The 23,437-nt window shown below is 37.0% G+C and overlaps 1 protein-coding gene across 2 annotated transcripts in view; it reads right to left on the minus strand.

Moving 5' to 3' along the window:
• casq1b (calsequestrin 1b) overlaps positions 1-14,543 on the minus strand; it is a 104,265-nt gene extending 89,722 nt beyond the window's left edge. For both annotated transcript variants that reach the window (XM_028821599.2, XM_051919850.1), the window contains exon 1: positions 14,089-14,543. In XM_028821599.2, the coding sequence (XP_028677432.1) occupies positions 14,089-14,331 (243 nt within the window). In that variant the 5' untranslated portion in view covers positions 14,332-14,543. The remainder of the gene's footprint in view (positions 1-14,088) is intronic.
• Positions 14,544-23,437: the final 8,894 nt, after the last annotated feature.

The raw sequence follows: 23,437 nt of genomic DNA on the forward strand, positions 1-23,437 counted from the left end.
TTTTTTTTCCTGCTTACCACTATAATTATAAGAGATTTATTGTCAAAATAAAATGCTTCACCGGCTATTGATTTGTACATTGCATAACACAAAAAAACAACATAAAAGCATCAAATGAACAGCAAGGATGACAAACTGTAAAGAAAGTCCTGACTCTGGATGTACAGGGATTGGAAACTGCTCAGTGTCCTCAAGTTTAGACTTAGGTTGGCATGTGGACCACCAACTCAAAAATGTATCTAAAGTTTCCTGGATGAACTAGACTCCTGAGCTTAGACTTTCATAAGCAGCCAGACAGGCACCCATTGCAGTTTTTTTCATTCCTAATCATTTAGAATACCTTAGCTGCCTCCTTCAGCTGTCTATGGTTGCCTGTTCCTTGTGGTTCCCTTATTCTTCCTGGTATTCCCAAATATCTTCTTACTTTTTGCAGACTCTGACTGCATGTACACGGCATTGAAGGTGCAATGTTTCTGTCAGTTTTAGTTTCTCTCTCTGTCTCTCTTACCCCCTGCAAGGTCATAGTCTCGTCCTTTGCCATGTTGGTGTCAGATTTGTTCCTGTCAAACTCTTCCCATCAGAACTTTAAGTACAATTTTCAGTGTCTGCCATCACATTACAAAACAAATGATACAATGACAACAGGTGTAGTATTTTAGAATTAACTTGCAAAATAGTTACAGATAAGCTGATAAAAATATGAATGATTACTGTGCAATTACAGCTGTCTGCTAATGAATGTGCAGTAAATCACTTGGGAAATATCAAAACCTCCTTATTGATGACTACCAGTTGCCATTTATATTTTTAGCCAGTTGGCTGCTATCTGGTCTCTTGTCATTTATTCTTATTTCCAGTTCCATCCACTCTAACCCTCACCCTCCTTAGTACATTATCTCACTAGTCTTAATCTAAACATTCTTGTTTTCATGTCTCACTATCACTAACACCTGCCTGATATGTCAAAAAGAAAATAAATGAGTACTCGATGTAGGACATGCTTAAACGGTTATAGAAAACGGAACGCAGGACAACAAGCAGATCAGCAGACCAATAACTGGCTTGGGTTACCGGCCTAATTTTCAAGCAACAGTCATAGTTTTATTTTTTGTTATTGGTGATGGTTTTCGGGGACAAAACTGATGATCATGAAAAAAACTATTTCTTTTTTTATTTTAAGTTTTTAATATGATTATGCAGGCCCACTCTGCTTTTTATATCCAATATACAGCATAAGCACATACACATAGTATGGAAGAAATCCTGTGAAGTTGAATGTAAGTCCTGCCTATCTAACCCAAAGAAGGAGAACCAGACTTTAAAATTACTTGTACTTTCAGGTGTTTTGTTTATATTAGCCTTTTTATCCTTTGCTATTTAACAGAGATAGATAGATAGATAGATAGATAGATAGATAGATAGATAGATAGATAGATAGATAGATAGATAGATAGATAGATAGATAGATAGATAGATAGATAGATAGGAAAGACACTATATGATAGGTAGATAATTAGGAAAGGCACTATATAAAAGATATAGGGTGGTCCAGATCTAATTATTCAATTTTCATTATGCTATAACTTATTAAGTTTATTACATAGAGAATTCACAGCACCTGCCCTGCACATAGAGATTTCACTTAAAATTCTTTTTGTTGCCGATAGATGGCAGCACCTGCCCTGCATTCCAAAATGTTGGGGAGATGGTTGTCAGTCGAACAGTTGCATAATTAGATCTGGACCACCCTGTAGATAGATATGAAGGGCACTATATGATAGATATGAAAGACACTATATAATAGATAGATAATGAAAGGCACTATATGACAGATAGGTTGGAAAGGCACTATGTAATAGATAGATAGATAGATAGATAGATAGATAGATAGATAGATAGATAGATAGATAGATAGATAGATAGATAGATAGATAATGAAAGGCACTATATAATAGATAGATAATGAAAGGCACTATATGATAGATATGAAAGACACTATATAATAGATAGATAATGAAAGGCACTATATGACAGATAGATAGGAAAGGCACTATGTAATAAATAGATAGATATGAAGGGTACTATATAATAGATAGATAGATAGATAGATAGATAGATAGATAGATAGATAGATAGATAGATAGATAGATAGATAGATAGATAGATAATGAAAGGCACTATATAATAGATAGATAATGAAAGGCACAATATAATAGATTGATAATGAAAGGCTCTATGTGATAGACAGATAAATATGAAAGACACTATATAATTGATAGATAATGAAAGGCACTATAAAATAGATAATGAAAGGCACTATATGATAGACAGATAGATATGAAAGACATTATATAATAGATAGATCTGAAGGGCACTATATAATAGATGAATAGATATGAAAGACACTATATAATAAATAGACAGACAGATAGATAACGAAAAGTATTATATGATACATAGATATGAAGGGCACTATATAATAGATGGATAGATAGATAATGAAAGGCACTATAAAATAGATAGATAATGAAAGGCACTATATGATAGATAGATAGATATGAAAGACACTATATAATAGATAGATAGATCTGAAGGGCACTACATAATGGATGAATAGATATGAAAGACATTATATAATAGATAGACAGATAGATAACGAAAAGTATTATATGATACATAGATATGAAGGGCACTATATAATAGATAGATAGATAGATAGATAGATAGATAGATAGATAGATAGATAGATAGATAGATAGATAGATAGATAGATAGATACTAGCACCACTGATATTTAGAAGATATGTAAAAGATTGGAAGCTGACTCGTTTGTGCTCTTCTGTTATATGTTTAAATGTACAATATATTGTGTGTGTGTGTGTATATAAAATATTTCTCACTATTTTTAACATGGTGGACACTTGCTAGCTTTACTCTTCTTATGTTAGAAAAAAAATAAATGCATCAGCATATTACAGTTTCTTTTTTATAATGGAGAAATACAGAAGCTACCTACAACAACAACACTGATTACAATACATTCATTGATGCTTCTGCAGCATTACAAAAAGTAGCTGAAGCTTAAATGATAAAAAAAAGAAAATAATAAAATTCAAAAGTTTTCCTTTAGGATATGTTGATGTTAAAGACATTTATGTGTAAGCTTTATTCAGATAAGGTGTTAAAGGCGTTATTAGTGCTAATGGTCTATGCAGCACAGACATTTCCTAACTTGACTTTAGGGTCAAAGACAGGCTTACTGCTAGAGCTGATTTTAAATGTGCTGCAAGTGCTGTCCTAGCTTCAGCCAGAGTTAATCCTTTGAAGCACTACCATACGGATGCAGCTTTTAGACCAACATGTTGCTTATGAAATAACTTCTAAGAATAGAAATTGTTCCCACAGTATATCACATATACCCGATTTCATGAGTCACCACTATGAACGAACTATCTTTGGTTTACAGGACTTGTCTCTTGCAGTGGTGTAAGATTGATTAATACACATCTAAATTTAAGGAACTGGGCAAGAGGGAAGTAAGATGGTTTCTGCCCATTACATATCTTCTTACTGATTTCAAAAGCAAATGTTGGTTTCACACCCAGATTAAAAAGAAGACTAGAGCAATGAAGAAAAGAAGAGCAGACCTGAGGGTGGAGAATTTAACAGAATTCTAAATCTGCACCAGCTATGTAATTTATGCAAGACATTTGTACACTGAATGTAGTTCAAATTGTTTCACAAAAAAAAACTGAAATAAAAACTGTAACAGAATTCTACAATTTATAAATAGATACAGAGAAAATAAGGCTATTATAAGTGTAGAATAATTTAGGATGAATAAAATATATCTGTCGATACGTGTGAAAATCTTTCCATTTGCAGAGCCAGCTTAACCCACATTTATAGTACTAGGAATCGAGAGGCTACCCCAGCAGTGTTACACAGGAATCCGCCCTCGATGGGGGCACCTGTTCATCTCAGGGCACACTTGTGCACTCCCCCACTTCTTCCAAATGGGCCAGTTCAGACCTGCCATGTGGGCTCAGGTAGAAAGTGCCCACTTCACATAAAGAGTGACCAGGTTGAGATTCTGACCCGATCTTCTAAAGTCGGGACTTAGCCAGGCTAACCACCATATTACCCCTTGGCAATACAAATTTGAAATTTCTTGTTAATAAATATACCCATGTGCACAATATAGGCCAGCCAAGTGCATTGTGCACTACAATCAGTTTGTAATTAAAAGCAGAAGGCCTTTGGATGGTTTATGCTATCAATCAATGAATCACATGACAGATGCAGCCTGTTATAATACAAGTTCAGAAGGGCTGCTGATGTTTGATTTTGTTTTTTAATACCTTATTTCTTCCCAAAGGGAATTTAAGTCTTTAGAGAAACTTGCGAAAAACAGCAATATAAAAACTGTACAATTGCAACAAATCCAATATATGAAGACACCTGTCGACTGGAGAATTTAGGGGTGAAGTAATCCTCTTCACCGTGAATGTTCGCATTGGCTGAAGACAGTAAAATAATACTGGAGAGCATTTCTTCTTGGCTTACGAATGAACTGAAGAGAATAGCGTGTAACTTTAGCATGTAAAATATGCAGCTGTAAAAAGAGCCAGCCAATATTTAGGGTTAGGCGACAAACGACCTATGGCTGTGAAAAATTAAATTGCAAACTGAGCAAGGTTTAGCAATTAGCTGAGTCGCTTGTGTTAAAAGTAGCTCCATAATTGAACTGTGCCCATTTCGGTTACAACACTGTCATACTAGTTTTCCAGTTCACAACATATATGGGGGAATATTGCATCTTTTATAAGCTATCGCTAAGCTGCTTATAATCATTTTATTATTTTCTAATTTTCCTCTTGTTTTCAGCAAGCATTTTGTTTTCCCATAATGACGTTAGTATCATATAGTAGAATGAGACTTATTTCAAAGATATTTTTGCTAGAAACTTGTTTAACTAGAGTGGCCTACATCTGTACTTGTAATCCATGCTACCTATCACCGGTTAATGCTCTTAATGTTTCCAGCCCACAACATGATACAGAATATTTTGCAAAAAGGGACCAAATGGGGCAGGGTGTACCTTACATAGACTTGCAATGAGTGTGTATTATTAGTAGCATTCTGTGGCTGGCTTCAGCGCCTTCTCTCAAGTCAGTCCTTTCTGTCATCTATCTGTGATACAGATCATAACCCATTCTTAGTCTGTCAAGTCAAACTACTGGGCTTTTGGAGATCCCGGTGGCCCTATTTTGGATCTTTGAAGAGTTGCTCCAGATAAATACAATACTGATCACTTAATAAAAGCATAGCAATTATTTATAAATATTTAGTTAAACATCATTACACATACATCATTATGCCTTTAGTAGCAGAGTGGACAAAAATGCTTTTATACTTAAAAAAATATATTTTTATATGAGATTATCAGAGATCATTATGTTAGTATCAAATTTTAAACAAGGAAAATGTTTTTTTGTATACCATCTTTTAGTATGGAAGACCAACCAGTTCAGTAAAACAGTTTCAGAAATGTATGCAGTCAGCTGACGTGACTATTTTAGGCTCACATGCAGAGTCAATGAGGAAGACTGAATAACTAAACTTATAGATTTTAATCATGAATGCTGTCACAACGTACTTTACAGGTAGAGTCCAATTATTTCCATATTGCTAACACGTCAACACTAAAAACTAAAGCGACAGGGAAATGAACCTGTGACCTTAAAAAAGAATATTCAGACTTACTGTAGAAATGTTGCCATGTCAAGTGTAATCAGACTTGGGCATCATATTTCCCTCAGTAAAGATGTTTGTAGACTTGGATTACTTGATCAAAATAGTTTTAAATTCAATCCCACTGCCTTGCAAACCCTGGTGATCAAATTTCACGATTCTGTTGGATGGGTGCATGTCTGGTTAAAGCAGCACACTCTTGAACACATGTGCCCTGGACATTAGGGAGGGCAATTATAACGGAGCTTGTTACCGGATACATCTGAATTTTTTATTTTTTAAAAGGAACTATTTTCCAGATATTGACTAATTTAAAATGAGATACAAAGCTTGTGGTAGACTGAATCTCGAAAGATGTCTTATTGTCATACATTAAAATAACTTTATATTTAAATAGAATCTCAAAGGACAGGAAGATATGGAATACAATGATCCACTGTGGCAACCCCTAGTGGGAGTAGTTGAAAGAAGAAGGATTTAAATAAAATCTCAAAGATTTTCTGAATATGTTTTACATATGTGAAACTGTCACACCTATTACATCAATAATATGATTTCTTAACTCATTGGTTATATATGCACATAGAAAATAAAATTACTATAACTGTATGCTTTTTTTATATGTTGAGAACTGGATATGGCGGTCAATAGCCTTTTAACCCATGAGACAACCAATTCAGAAAGAAGGTGCACAACATACCTAGAAATAGTGTCCAAGTGTGCCAAAATGGTGGCACCTTAGGAAAACAAATGCAAAAACCTTTCGGTCCTGACATTACTGTCATAATAGAAAAAATATAAACAAACGATAAAAATGAATACTAATTATGCAGCATCAATAGATAAAATATCCTTGGATGACGTCCACATTACATGGATGCTATATGAAATGTAGGCACTTGTGTACTAAATGGACGGCACTATTATCGTCACACAAATTGGTTGGGCCGCCGCCCCAGTTGCTTAATTTTTGGAGTTTAAATGATTAGGCTGACCTTCCTGAACCACAAATACTAACCTTAAAGTTAGTGGGGGTGAAGAATAGTTGCCTATAGGTCCCTAATGTCAATGCGCCCTTTGGGTGCCTAATCTTAAAAATGAAAATCCGATTTTTGTCACGATAATAGAAAAGGGTACTAGCTGTCCGTGCCATCCGTTTAGTACACAAGTACCGAAATGTATTGTGCATGTGCTTGCATGTTATGGTATTACAAATTAACATATGGGAGCATTTCATTTGTGCTCAGAAATGTTCACTTTCTCTTCAGACCCCAGTGGAGCAGTGTTAGAAAAAAAAAAATCAGACTTTAAATTTCTGTAAACCCTTTAGTAATAATTTTAGAAAATATTGTGTGGTGCCCGAATCTGTAATTTTCATAATTACCAAAAAAAAGCTTAAATCATTGCAAAGTGGAGCACCTTTGTGTGTTCATTGTCAGTCAGTTGGCAGCAGGCAGGAGGCCCTACAAGGCCTGGGGTGGTGCTTGTCCTCCCAGAAAGACAGCTGGACCACCCATTCAAAGTGGAGAGAATCTTATCTTTGGGATGTAAAGAGGAGAAAAATAAAAAAAATATAATAAAAAAGGGCTTTGTTGCATGCAAATCAAACGTAATCATATAGGTGTAATACATCTTTTAGAACTATTCTATTCTGATAGGATTGTCTAGGCTACTTGTACAGACATAGGTTCTAGAAACACTCTTTTCTTTTTCCTGCCACTGTTTTTCATTCGAGATAACATTAGCTAGCTGAACAGGTGTACTGCTAGATGCAGTTATGGCCGAGCAGAGGCTTATGAAAACCTGCTTCACTGCTCCATCATGATACAAGCACAGGGAGCAACACCCCTATCAGTGACAACAGTACGGGCCCACACGCTGATTGACTGATTTACATCTCGCCTGAAGAAGGGGCCTGAGTTGCCTCGAAGGCCTGCATATTGTAATCTTTTTAGTTAGCCAATAAAAGGTGTCATTGTGCTTGACATCTCATTACATCCATAATGGCTACCACAGTACAACACCCTAGTACTACAGGGCTCACATATCCCAAACTGAATGAGTTTTCTTGTTCCACAAAGAATAAGAAGTCACAATATGGCTAAAGCAGTTTACTTTCTTAAAGTAAAGTATATGCAAGAATGTCACGGCCCCACTCTATTTTATTAGAGAATATTCTTTGGCCTGACTACTGGTTATAAGAAAACATGCTCATAGATAAGGGTGTCAGAGGGCATTTGCACTTATTTAATTAGCTCACACTTTTCTTCCAAATCGATATACAAATAGCAAGTGTGTAATTCCACTTTTCTTATTGATTTGGCACAAACCCTGAAATGTCAAGTAAGTCCCTCAAGGTCTTGTAGTGAGGCACTGGTCGGCTTTAGACACAACATTCTACTTTGTATACAGTCAAGTTCTTTCCTAAACTTTAATCCAAAACTGAAATGCATGAATAGTCTAGAATGGTCTGGATGATCAGCATTTATTTTAAGCATGGCAACACAGGTTTTTCATGAGGTTCTGTAAAATGTTTTAAATGGCACGTGTAAAAAAAAAAAAAAAAAAGTTGAAGAAAAGGCAAAAATGCAAAAACAAATTGAATGTTTTTAAAAATTCCAATTAATACCAGCTGTGAAACACTGTAGAAGCAACCAAAAATACTTTAAACTCATTACAAAACTGATGCTGTAAGAGAGGTGAATGATTTAGCTCAGCTGATTTCCGTCTCCAGAGGCAGACATCAAAATCTCGGTGTGGCTACTGTCCTTGTGACGTTTGCACATTCATAGTGTACTCTGATTTCTTTCTACAGCCATATTACATAGTTGTTGGCCAACACCGTAGACAAACCTCCCAGTGTAGTTCCTCTATTAAGGCTTTGAAGATGTCCTCTGTGAATATATTAGCTTCCAACTAGGCATGACTCCTTAACAGAGTGTGTGTGCGCACCCCAATCAGCCACAGCATTAAAAGCACTGCCAGGTTAAGTGAATCACATCGATTATCTTGTTACAAGGGAACCTGTCAAGTGGTGAGATGTATTAGGCAACAAGTGAACAGTCAGTTCTTGAAAGTGATATGTTGGAAGCAGAAAAAAACTGGCAAGCGTAAGGATGTGAGTGATTTTTGACAAGGGACAAATTGTGATGGCTGGGTCAGAGGATCTCTTAAATGACAAGTTTGGTGAGGTGTCCCCAGTGTGCGGTGGTTAATACCTACCAAAAGTGGTACAAGGAACGTCAACTGGTGAACTGGCAACACGGTCATTGATACATGTGGGGTGCGAAGGCTAGCCCGTCTGATCCCACAGAAGAGCTACTGTAGCACAAATTGTTTGAAAACCTAGTACTGGCCATGAGAGAAAGGTGTCAAAACACACAGTGCCACAGACCGGTCAGAGTGCCCATGCTGAGCCCTGTCCACTGTCAAACACCTGGACCATGGAGTAATGGAAGAAGGTGGCCAGGCCTGATGAGTCCTATTTTCTTTTAGATCATATGGATGGGCCGAGTGCATGTGTGTTGTTTACCTGGGGAAGAGCTAGCAGCAGAATGCACTTTGTGAAGAAGGCAAGCTGGCAGAGCTGATGTGACGCTCTGGGAAATGCTCTTCTAGGAAACCTTGGGCCCTGGCATTCAAGCGGATTTTACTTTTGACGTGTACCACCTACCTAAAGATGACTGCAGACCACATACGGAAATGTTATTCCCTGATGGCAGTGGCCTCTTTCAAGAGGATAATACACCCTGCCACACCACAAAAATTTGAGAAGCACGTGAAAGACTTTAAGGTGATTGACTTGGCCAACAGATTCCCCAGATCTCAGTCAGATCGAGCATCTGTGGGATGTGCTGGAAAAACAAGTCTGGCTCATAGTTAGTTTCTTGTTAAGCACCTTTCCACTTACGAGATGAACACATCATACAATAATTACCAGTCCAGTATGAAGAAATGTACAGCAACACAGACACCAAAGATTATATTGTTAAGTATAAGACTAAATCCTCCTTGTTTGGGATCTTGCTTTGTTTAAACCACATGAATGCTCTATGGGGAGTGTGTAGCATGGCAGAGTTGATAGAGTACTCTATTATTTGCAGTCCTGGTCACTATAAAGTATCACATTCATTCCAAAAAATAACCCCCAGAGCATTTAATGGTCCATCTGATGTCCAAATATCTGAAGGCAATTGGGAAGTGCTGTCATTATGCTTACAGTTCAGTGCAATTCTCCTGCATCCTTCTTTATGCAATAAGATATGTAATACCATCTTGCAAAAATGTGTGATTCAGAATAATATAGATGCCAACATACTATCAAAATTAGAGTTTTTCTAGAGCAAAGACAGACAGATATAAGTTAGAATAGATACTTGTACTTCAAATATCATTGTACTTCTAATTTTTATTAACACTCGATGATCTACTGGGTGTAAGTTTAATTTATTTCTTACCATGTTTCTGTAATGTACTTTGCATTTAAAGTCTACATTCTCAAATAACTACTCATTTTTCTTTATGGGGAGAGTGATGGCTCAGTTCAAATTTTCAGTGCAACTGAAAGATGCAGTACTAAAAGCTAATCTTCATACTTCAGATTGCTCATACAATATTTAGTGTGTGTTAATGGAGTCAGTGTTACTATACGGTATGTAGGCAAGACTACCAAAAAAAAGACAGAAAAAGTCATTGTTTTTTGATTATTGGGATTGTGAATTAGTCATACAAAGTTGGATTTCTTTCTTTCACATCTATCTCTTCTGTAACCATGAGATAAATAAGTCTTTAATTTATTCTGCATGTTTCATTCCCAAACATTGTGGATGTACAAGACAGCACCAGTCACGTTGGTACAGATAGTGAGAAAGCAGGAGCCAGCAGTGAGATCTAATCCAATAGTTTTATGCTGTCCAGTTCATTTAATTTTCATAGTGAATTTTCATTTTAAATAATTTAGTGAATATAAATTAATGAGCCACAATGTTAATATGATTGTGGGGCTCACTCAGGACAAAGAATTTTGTCATCTATGAAGATTATAGAAAGTGTACTTAAAGTAAATTAATATTTTTTGGCAGTAATAGGGAAATACTTATTTTCTGGATGAAATATAATTTTCAGTGATTGCTTGGGGTGCAACTAAATTTTAATTACATTTCATAAAGTGCACTTGCATCAGAATGGCTAGCAAACTACACACTGTTATAATACAGTATAGCTAAAGCCACATGCAACAAAGCACAAAAAACACTAAATATTGACCATGCAATATATATATAGAGAGAATTTTTACTAATTAGGTTCTTAAGGCATTTAAATGACACACACACACAAAAAAACGCAATTCTGATCTCCACTTCCAACTGTCTTAGGTTGGTTGACTGGTCAGCCTCTCTTAATTAAACAATTCAGTCTTCATAAAAATGTTTATGAAATAAATGAAAAAGGGTGAATTTATTATTTATTAGAACTGTACATATTTGGTCATTTTATTAATTTCTCTTGCATTAGGCCTAACATATTTCAAAACCAAACTGTTTTTAAGTATTACAAATACAGAATTCAGTATATGGTTCTGATGTCATTTTCTACAAATAGGATGTTAAAATGAAATAAATGCTTTGTAACACAACTGAACTAAAGCAGATTACTTCTACAGACCAAAATGAATGCTCAGTTAAAAGTTCTGAATGGCAAAGTGTCTATTTAGTTAAAAGGTGTTAAGGTTCAAATGCCCAGTGTTAGAAATGGATTTGACTGTTTAAGTATATGACTTAAATGAGCCTTGTCAAGTGAAAAAATGTATTTTCAAACATTGCATGTGCAGAGTGCGTATAAAACAATGATGTTGAATTATTTTAAAAGTGATCTCTTGACACTTGGCATCCTGGAAATATAGCAGATAATAGTGATGTGGGCAATAAAGAGGGACCATTGTACAGTGTCACCAAATTTTTGCATTGTTCTTATAAGTTAATAATGTCTTTCTGGTGCCAGTAATAACATTTTTTTAATGATTTACTATAAATGTCATATGAAGATTGTAATTATGATAGCAATGTTTTCTTTTATTGAAGTTTGTCATTTTCTTCTTTGAAAGGTATATAATTAAACACCTAATGAAAAGATAAAATAATCCCAGAAGCTTATTAAACAAAGCTTTAATAGAAAAATGAATAAAATAATGTCCACATTGTTCTGATTTTCTCAGTTTCTCATTAAACACTGATAGTAATGTTTTCATTGTACATTATCACAACACGACTGAAGACAGAGGATATGACGCTCACACACAACCTACTCACCAATGTCAAGCCAACACTGTGGGGATGCTTACTGTTTTTGACACAACTGTTTAAATGTATGTTTCAAAAATGCATACCTACAGCTTCTTAATAAAATGTTTATTAATAGCCAAGAGATTAACTTATTGATTCTGATGTGTGCAAGAAGAATTAATTGGCAGCATTAAGAAGAGTTTTTGGACTCCATATTTTAAATGGAACACTGTGACACATATATAGATAGTTAAATATGAAAAGCACTATATGATAGATAGATATTAAAAGCATTATATAATAGATAGGTATTAAAACCACTATATGATAGATAGATAGATATATATTAAGACCACTAAATTAGATAGATAGATAGATAGATAGATAGATAGATAGATAGATAGATAGATAGATAGATAGATAGATAGATAGATAGATAGATAGATAGATAAGGCACTATATAATAGATAGATAGATATGAAAACCACTATATTATAGACAGATAGATAGATATGAAAGGCACTTATAATAATAGATAGATAGAACTGTGTTTGTCCCAAAGAGAAACCTAACTTTTGCAGAAGCTCAAGAAATGATAGAAATATTATAACAAACAATAACAATTCCCCTCAAACAAATGAGAAGAAAAGTGAAGGAATAAAGAAACCTTATGTCTAGTTAATGATAAGGAAGTCACAATGTGGCATTTTATATACTGTATATTCTAAGAAAAATATTAACTTCGAGGCAATCAAGTAGTTTTTAATATCCTTATTATTTCCATATTATCTTCTGCAAGTTTTCAGTTTACTCTGGGAACATAAGATTTCAAACTTTGTATTATGTTTTCAATAAAATTACACATTACTGAAATACATTTCTTCAATAAATAATATAACAAAAGCCTTTCATAAAGTAATACAAACATAAGATATATTAGAATTCACAGAACAGATACTCTGATACCATTATTTTTGTGTTTTAATAAAACATTCCAAATTGACGCATATAAGTGGCAGTCTATAATGCAATTAAATGATTCAAGTAAGACCAAAAATATATCGATATGTATAGATTAGGCTACATCTCCCAGTCCACACAGACAACAAGATTTCTAATATTTATATAGTATATCACAGTATAATTGTATAAAAGTTAAAGTTAGGTGGGTTGATTCATGATGTTGGCCCTATTAATTGAGCACAGACAGCGAGACTGATTCTTATCCCTGCATGGCAGACAATTCAGCTTTTCTATAACATGTTCTGAAATATTAGTCATCTCCTGAAAGAAAGATATATTCCTCATAATACTGCAAAACTTAGATAACACAGATCTATGTTGCTGTCACAAAATAATTGCATATCGACAGTTGCAGTTGTGTGTGACAAGTTTCATGTAGAGTGATCCCCACAGATGTCTTAAGAAGGTTCTACCATGTATTCCTAAATCCGCCTGCATTGACTGCAGATTGAGAGACAGATACCTGTAGCTGTCTCTGACAATACTAGATAAATAGACAGATCCCTGCAGTTCTTTAAAAAGTTCAGGTACAGTAAATATCTCTGTACCTGCCTGGTAGATAAATCAATACCTGTACCAATCTCCAGCCTGCCTCAGTTAGATAATTCCTATTTTTCATTCCAAACCTTTTTAGGTAAACAGAAAGTTAACACTGAGTGTAAGCAACAGGTGCTCAGGATTTCTTCTTTTCCATTTGTTTGGCAGGAAAATGCCCTTTTCAACCCTATCTTATCGGTCTTCCATAATTCAGATCTTCTGCAATATAAGGAGTTGCAGGCAAGGAATTTTATCTTTGGCGTTAGCAAGATGTTTTACAAAAGTGATGACAGGCATGCATTTTGAACTGTTAGGCAGGTTTTTGAAATAAGCAGGTCTTAATGGAAACGTATGTACATTAGGCATTCTCTTTTACTGTTTTTTAAAATTTTTTTATAGATATTAGTTAATAGTTCCTCTGCAAACAACATTAGCACACACGAGAAACTTTATAACTTGAAGACACACACACAGGCATGCAGCCCAGTCGCACCTCAAGAATAAGCTCTTCCATCTGGAATTGCTTCTGTGCTGCACGGTCATCCTCGACTGGTTCGTGGTACAGAATCACCATTACATCGTACTTCTTCATCACTGCCTTGTAGTTCTTCATGTGGAGGTCATGCACGCGGTCCTTGCCATCGTACTCAGGGAAATCTAGACCCTCTTCTGCCCAAGTGCCTCTCCCGCAGGAGAGAACACATAAGGTAGAGAGAAGTAGCCAGTGCCAATTCATGGTCCTTTACTTCTGCTGCACTTTGAGGCTTTTGAGTTGACTTTCAAGCTTAAGAGAAATAATTTGGCAACCCCCCCTAAAAATGGAAAAGCGTATCCCCAACCTTCAGAGATGAAATTGTGTTGTTGCTGCTTTCTCAGTAGAGGAAGGGAGGAATGGTCAGAGGAGGCGGCCGAGTACGTGATCTGAGGAGGGGATGTAAAAAGTGTGAGAGAGGCTCTGGGGATGTTAGCTGAGTTAAAAAGATCTGAGAGGGGGAGGAGAGAAAGTGCCGGGCTGAAGGAGTGGCTATCATTTTCACAGATAGCTCCCTGCTGCTTGCTCGATTGCACTGCTCAAAGGTATCTCTATTTCGCACCCTGTCAGACTCTCCAGCAAGTTAAAATGCCTTTGCCATATTAAGTTCTGTAAGGGTTTATGCAAATCCAGATCTAAAAATACATGGGGCTGCTGGAACCAAGAGAAGAAGGTTAAGCTTGCAACGAACAATACATTCTATACAGTGAAATGATAGGTCAGATAGGGACAGCTTTCAATATGTCCCTATACACTTGATGAGATACAGATATGATATCCTGAATGTTTTATTTCACTTTAAGGTAAGGCGATTCACAATAAGCCTTTTGCACGGTGCACGGTCTGGAGATAGATCACTGTATGTAGCTCCCTTTCAGGGGAGTAGGCCAGGTGATTAGGGTCAGCTTAGAGCAGGGGTAGGCAACGTCGGTCCTGGAGTGCCACAGTATGTGCAGGTTTTTGTTCCAACCCAGTTCCTTAACGAGAACTCAATTATTGCTGATGAAGCACATATTGCTTAAGTGACATTTTAATGCCTCATTTTAGTGGTCTCGCTTGTTAAGGTTCTCCAACCTTAATTGCTTATTTCAATCTTAAACTGCTGCATTCAGTGTTTTAATTGCTCCTTATTAGCAATAAGATGTAAAAGACAAAGCAGCCAGCAGTTCTCCAGCTAGCTTTTTTCCAATTACATCTGTGTGTGTTCATCATGCACGGTTTGATTTAATAAAACACTTAATAGAAAAATGTGACAGACTGAAAATGATCTGTTTTAGGCTTCAAATCATTTGGATGATATCCTTGGAAAGGAAAAAAATCTACGATATAAAAGCCTTACATTGCACAGACTAACAAGCCATAAAATTAAATAAGGTCTGAGATTGGCAATGATTGGTTTCTAATTAAGCAATTGGGTTGAATGAAAACCTGTAGCCACTGCAGCTCACCAGGACTGACATTGCCTACCCCTGTTTTACATCTTATTGCTAATAAGGAGCAATTAAAACACTGAATGCAGCAGTTTAAGATTGAAATAAGCAATTAAGGTTGGAGAACCTTAACAAGCGAGACCGCTAAAATGAAGCATTAAAATGTCACTTAAGCAATATGTGCTTCATCAGCAATAATTGAGTTCTCGTTAAGGAACTGGGTTGGAACAAAAACCTGCACATACTGTGGCACTCCAGGACCGACGTTGCCTACCCCTGGCTTAGAGCATGTATGGTGTAGGGGACTGTCTCAAGTGTGTCCCTACAGTACTGGGCCTTCATTCACTCATAGTGAATTATCTGAGCTCTTTAAAGTGAAGTCACAAGGGAGCATATGGTGAGTTTCAGCTTAGCCTAAAAGAACACTGAAGTTTGTCCTGCATCCCCTCAATCTGGCTCATCTACAGTACCAGCTTCACAAGTACTGTATGTGGAGCAGTAAAAACAACTGGATGAATCGAAAGGGTATTCAGTGATTAGCTCAAGCAGACAATTTTATTGGATTGTATGAAGTATTAGGAGTCTTTTTTTTCTTTCCTTCATGTGAATTCAGTCATTCCTGCCATTGTAAAAGTAGTTCATTCTTCATTTTTTTTCCTAAAAATAAAAAATTCTGTTAACTAGTAGCTTTGCAAATATGATAAAAACACAAATGGCAATACAGAAACGTGTTATTAATAGTGATTACTATAGCCATTTGACTAATAAGCACAAGGGTAACACAACAGATGGTAGCCTACGCATTTTCACACATGGCACTTACACCGAACCCTGCTAGGATTCTTTTCACCAACAGTTCCATCCATCCAGACACGAAAGGAGGATTAAGAGCCATGGCTAAAATTCGATAAGTAATTGGTGCAAGTCATTCACTAAATTCACTTCTATCTATATTTTAGTTGAGGCAGCTGCCTGATTTGTAGAGACTTGATGGAGGCAAACACATTCCTTTACCATAAACCTTTTAATGCTGCGACTTGCAGGCATATATTCAAATATTTACATCTATTGGTTTTCACAAAAAACTCTTAACTGTACACACACTCCTTCAGGGTACCTAAGGAGCTATTCTGCTGCAAACCAGATAAAGCAATAGTATTTAATGTAAATTTCTGGTTAATGTGAGTAAGATTTCACAAACCTTAATAAGAGATGGAAATGTGTGCATGGCACAACATTCACGTGCATTCAGGGACTTCATTAACTGATATGAAAGGCGGAGCATTTTTTTCCATTTTTTTAGTTACTTTATTCAAGTAGTCTGTTATCACATTTTCGTTTATTAAATACTAACTGTGTAACCCCGGGCTCCTGTTTTTCTTCTCGGTACTCAAATGTGGCACTTGGTTCCACGGCCCACCTGCCAAGTTGTTTTGTCTGCCTAAGGAAAAGTCATCCCAGATGGAGGATCGCAGGAATCGTGGGAAAGAGGGGTCCTTTCATCAGATTGACTGGCCCAGCACTGTTTCAGCCGTGGAATGGCCAAATGGGGGAGGCAGCTTGAAGGATGAGGTCTCCAGGACTCTACACAAATCCAAATCTTATTATGGGATATATCATCTACTGTTAAATTCTGCTCTGTACTTCTAAAATTTATATTTTTTATTTCTTACTATATTGAGAAATTGTTCTGTTCTGTGTACTGCATTGTATTGTATTGACCCCCTTCTTTTGACACCCACTGCACGCCCAACCTACCTGGAAAGGGGTCTCTCTTTGAACTGCCTTTCCCAAGTTTTCTTCCATTTTTTCCCTACAAGGTTTTTTGGGAGTTTTTCCTTGTCTTCTTAGAGAGTCAAGGCTGGGGGGCTGTCAAGAGGCAGGGCCTGTTAAAGCCCATTGCGGCACTTACTGTGTGATTTTGGGCTATACAAAAATAAATTGTATTGTATTGTATTGTATTGTATTGAAATCGTCAGAAAAAATATTGACATGCAGAGTCGGCGATTTCGTTTTGCAGACGTGCTTTGTTCTTCTGACTCGTTAACTTGGGGCCGCCTTGCCAGCTCTTTGAGCTTCATGCTGTAGCCTCACACTTCCGGGCCGGACAGACAGACAGACACACTTCCACGCTTAGACGTTGATATATAAGATTTTTTGTAATAATGAGTCAGATTAAAAAATTCAACTGATTCTAGAATGCAATTACATGTGTAGTTTTTAACAGTACTTTGTAATCTTGTGTAGTTAAAAATACAACCTAAATAGGCTTGTGGTGGCTCAGTAGCTTTCATACGCAGCACATTCCAATTCAAGTGATTTAAAAATGGCATTTATTGATGTGTGTGTATGGTGAAGGGTTTATAATGAAATTTCTTAAACAAAAGTTTTTAAAAGTGTGCCCAATAGAGTAGTACCCAATAATTACCAAAACAAAAGTATAAATTTCTACACAACTAGCTGTGTAAGTCCATGCTGTAAAAAGCCTGGGGTCCTAGAAACTATTGAAATTGTCAGAAAACAAATTGAAATGTAGAGATGTCAGGTAATTGAAAGGAACTACTCTGGGCATCTCTCTCCTACGAGGTTTCACTTTGCTGACGTGCTCACATGGCTTGTGTATTAGCGACTAAGCGAATGACTTTCTTCAGAGGTTTCATTTTGCCAACGTACTTGTCTTGCTTGTGTATCCTTGGAGTTGGAGCCCTTACCCCGACTCCACCTCTCACTTCTGGGCTGGTTAGACAGACAGACAAACACACACACTTCCACACGTAGACGTTTATATATAAGATTACCAATACTTGCACTATCCATATTATCTAATGAAAAGGAGAAAAGCAACTGAAATAAGTTCCCCAGCAAATGATAAATAGTAGTTACAAACCAGAAATTGATTAAAATTATAGAAATAACTAAGAATTTGGAAAGGAACTAATTTATTGTATAACAGAATATCAAAGGTGACAATTGTCTTTAAAGATTTCATTCCAGTCTGAAGATACACAGAGGCAAAAGCAGCTCTTTGGGCACCATAACCTGTGCTCAGTCTGTTGTATGCTATACTGCTAAGTAACACCTTCAGCACGTGCAAACTGTTAATCCTGCCCTCTACTTGAAATTTGTGTCCCAATCAACAACCCCTTAGTGCACAGCAGAAAGTGTCCTTGTGGCGGGCCCAGCGGCTCTGATCTTCTACTTGCATATCAACCGCACTTCCACTTCTAAACCCATCCTGTGTTTATATCACTTGGTTAGGGGAGCTGCATCTTTCCTGTGTAATGAAAACTCTGTGATTTAAAGGTACAAGTAGTGGGTATCTACTTAAAGGGTGGCATATACTCATAGATTTAGACACCAAAAATAATCTTCAATACAATTAACACTTTAGTTTTTAACAGAAACTAAAAGTCTGCATAGCTATTTCTATTTCTGGTGCTCATAAGAGTGACTCATGAACACTTTAAATCACTCCAGTTTCTTTGTCAGGCACCTCCTGATTTACCAGTACAAGAAAACCCTCCACATATGATATACATTCTGACTTGTTTTGATGCTTAGTTATGCAAGATGTTCAGGTTTTTGGGTTTACCTCCTTTTTTTGACCCTCTTGACCTGAAAAGTTTTAGGCCATTTTTGGACCATATTTTGCACAGGAAAAAAAACCCTTATGATAAGCAGTAAACCAAAGGATATTTTTAGTAAAAAAATAACAAGCAGGACTGGAAGCTGTACTTGCCACACCAACTAACCCCATGGGTCAACCCCTAAGGGGTACGTGGGGTCAAAGTTACTTCTTCATGCAAAGCTTCAAATAAGTGGAGTGTCATTTTATGCTATTTTGATGTTGCTGATCATGGATATGACAATATCTTTGACATCTGATTCTTAACTGGTGGTCCTTACCCTCTTATATGACAGATTATAAGCAGAAGCAAGTGTGTATTGGTTTAGACCAGTTCAAGGTCAGTGATTATTCTTTACCTGGGATGTAGCACTCTATGGACCTCTATCACAGGGAGAAAAATGACAAATTTCTATTACAATCAAGATATTTAGACTTTTAAACATTTATATTGAAACTGCATATTTTAATATATCAAATATTTGACACAACGTTTCTTATTTATTATGTACTTCTATCTCATGACATAAATCATTACCATCCATCCATTTTCTAACCCGCTGAATCCGAACACAGGGTCACGTGGGTCTGCTGGAGCCAATCCCAGCCAACACAGGGCGCAAAGCAGGAACAAATCCCCGGGCAGGGCTCCAGCCCACCGCAGGGCACACACACACACACACCAAGCACACACTAGGGCCAATTCAGAATCGCCAATCCACCTAACCTGCATGTCTTTGGACTGTGGGAGGAAACTGGAGTGTCCGGAGGAAACCCACACAGACACGGGGAGAACATGCAAACTCCATGCAGGGAGGCCCCGGGAAGCAAACCCAGGTTTCTTAACTGCGAGGCAGCAGCACTACCATTGCGGCAAATCATTACTTTCCTTAAAAAACCCTAAGTTAGGACAGCTTATGCTGATTCTGACTTTTATGTTTATAGCATTTCATTTAATTACATTCACAGACGGAGTGATGGCTCTGAAGCTAAGGATCTGTGCTGGTATCCAGAAGGTTGCCATTTCAAATCTCTGTCACTGCCAAAAGAGATCCTACTCTGCTGGGCCCTTGAGCAAGGCACTTAACCTGCAATTGCTCCAGGGGTGCTGTATAGTGGCTGACCCTGCGCTCTGACCCCAAGGGATATGCGAAAACTAACAAATTCCTAATAGAAGAAATTGTATAAGGCAATATAAAGAATAAAAAAAAAAACCTACTCAATCCAATTCAGGATTGCAATAGACTAAAGATTTTCCTGGCAGCAGTGGATGCAAAGCAGAAAACAGCACTAGGCCTCACTCCTGCACACAACCACACTCAAATTAAGGCCAATTTGGAATCACTTCACCTATTCAGCAAGATGTGTGAGGGAAAAAAGTACCAAGAGGAAAACCCACTCAGACTCAAGGAGACAATGCAACTGTAACATTGACAACAATCCAGGAAAGGGATTTCAACCCAAAAACAAAGGATCTATCAGGCAGCAGCACCAAGATGTTATCATTTTATTTTAGCATTCATCCTTGCTTGAAGACTTGTTTCATTTAAATTTTTAGTAATTTTATCTGAAGTGTCCACTCCCAAGGCTAGCATGTAGTTGTTTCTGTAGTACTACAATGTGAACATTGATAGGTGACTTACTCGGGGTCACATAAGCAATCAGTGCTGTAAAGCTAATTGGTAGTATTGTAATTAGTTTGCCTTTACTGTGAGCAATCACAAAGTACATTACAAGTATAGTATAAGACGGTTCTTTCCACCATTTTACAATATGAGCCCAGGTAGCAGTGGCGTAGCTCGAGTTTGTACCTTTCGGTGCGGGGTGGTGCTTCAATTTGCCACCCTCCAACATATCTGAATATGTTAACCTATTTAAATAGAAAATTAAAATGATGTATAGAGAAAAATTAAGATAAATTTTGCATAGATCTATTCATATATAGAGAAACAGCAATACTTTTTCACATATACAGTAATTATTTATAAGCATCAACTAGTCAAGAGTATAGTACAGACTCACTGAGAAGCAGTGTTTAATTATTGCTTTAATATAATTACGCTGCAAAAACAAGAACCAGTATAGTGTATAAGTGATAAGTGGGGAGCAAGAACGCATTCGGATTGATAACGAAACGAAATTATAAATTGTAAATTACTTGTTTATCTTCCTAGAAATTCTTATCGGTGTAATGTTTATATTTATTTTTGTTATTGCCTCATAAATTTCAACTGCTGTGTCTGATGTCACTGAAGGACAGTCTGAAAATTATTGTTGAAGCATTTGTGGATAAAAATCAGAGAATTTGACTTTTTTCATTCATGAGTGATATTTTTCCGAACCCTGCTGCTTACACATGAATTGTACTGAGCCTTTTGGACAATAATGCCGGCCCCAAAAATGTGCTGCCTGGGGCGGACCGCCTCCTCCGCCCACCCCAAGCTACGCCACTACCAGACAGGTAAAAGTCAAAAATGGGAATTACATTTACAGCCTTATGATTATTAATCATGTTGTTATTATGGACGGCATGATTTCACAGTGGTCTTGCTGCTGCCTCACAATAAGGACACCAGGGCTTGCATCCCGGGTCCTCCTTGAGCGGAGTTTGCCTGTTCTTCCAGTATCTGTCTAGCTTTCTACTGGGTGCTCCAGCTTCCTTCTACAGTTAGGTGGATTTATGATGTGTGTGTGTGTGTGTGTGTGTGATGTGTGTGTCTGCCCTGTGACAGACTGGCTTCCCGTCCTGGGTCTGTTCCTGTCTTGCACCCTATGCTAGCTGCGATAAACTCCTGCAGCCCTGGGGCCTCATGTATAACGCCGTGGGTAGAACTCACACTATAACATGGCATAAGCACAAAAGTGGGAATGTGCGTACGCACAGAAAAATCCAGATGCAGGAATCTGTGAGCATGCAAACTTTCACGTTCTTCCACTACATAAATCCCGATCAGCGTGAAAAGTAACGCACGTGCACGCGCCTTCTGTCCCGCCCCAACTCCTCCCAGAATTACGCCTCTTTGAATATGCAAATCAATATAAATAGCCTTCTGTGAAAAGACAATGGGAAAAGCACGGGGGAAAATATAAGAATTTCAAAGGAAAAATGTACTATTTGTTGGTTTAAACAGTGGTATAATCAACAAAAGGAAGTTGATCGAGTGACATAGTGTCGGAGAAACTCGAAAGCTCAAGTTCACAAAGTCGCACAGTGCCCGAAATAAAAAAGAAGTCACATATCAAAGTCGGCGTGAAAAGGCGAGTCGTAGCCCATCGTCTGAGTGTCATATGAAAGCATATTAGGGTACAGACAAAAAAAAGGCACACAGTGGGAAAAAAGCACGAAATGTCAACTTTAATCTCGAAATTTCCACTTTAATCACGTAGTTTATTTTGTCATTAAAGTAGAACATCATAAACTTCATCTTAAAATCGTTTATTTTACTAGTTTCTCAAGTAGCACGTTAAATGCTTTGTTCTGTATTTGATCTTCTATGTGCTTTATGTGTGTGAATCACTATGTGCTTCCGTTCTTTCTCTTTCTCCGACAGGACACAGAATCCATTGCATTCGTGATATTACAGCTCTCTGAATAATTAAAATACTGAGATGTATACGTGATATCTTTTTCATGATGATAGGAATGAAAGCATGTTATTAAACATGGGAATACGGTGGCGCAGTGCTTGTTCATGTCTCACGCAAGAGGCTTGCTGCGCCATGTGCGACCTTCAATGAAATAATTTATTACAGAAGTACTGTCTCTTTCAAACGTACTAACCTCCAATTCCTGTACTTTCTTTTCTTTCTCCAAATTCCCAATCACCACACAATCAGCTCTGTAATAGACGTTAAGCCATCTGTAAGCTTAGAACGCCGATTCTTCAAAACTTTTAAGGAACATTGAAATATCTTCGTAGTACATGTTTAATTATTCTATCCGTCTATCCTTCCAGTGTTGCGTCAGCACCAGCAATAATACAGCGCAAGGCAGGAGCTATCCGTGAACTAGCTAGTGCTGCGGCACCGTGTCCTCACATGTTTAATTACTAACAATACAGATTATTTAAATGAAGTTAAAGTTTTATCTGTATACTATAAGCAACATATTTTGCTGCATTTTATCTTAAAAATGATATAGTCATCATATGCGCTTTATAAAGTGGCGCAGGTTGTGCAATATTATAACTGTAGTGCAAGTTTACAGTGGGGTACCGGTAATTGTACTTATAAGTACAAACAGTTCTACAAGGAG

The sequence above is a fragment of the Erpetoichthys calabaricus genome, chromosome 16 (assembly GCF_900747795.2).
Source record: "Erpetoichthys calabaricus chromosome 16, fErpCal1.3, whole genome shotgun sequence".
Classification (NCBI taxonomy): Eukaryota; Metazoa; Chordata; class Cladistia; order Polypteriformes; family Polypteridae; genus Erpetoichthys; species Erpetoichthys calabaricus.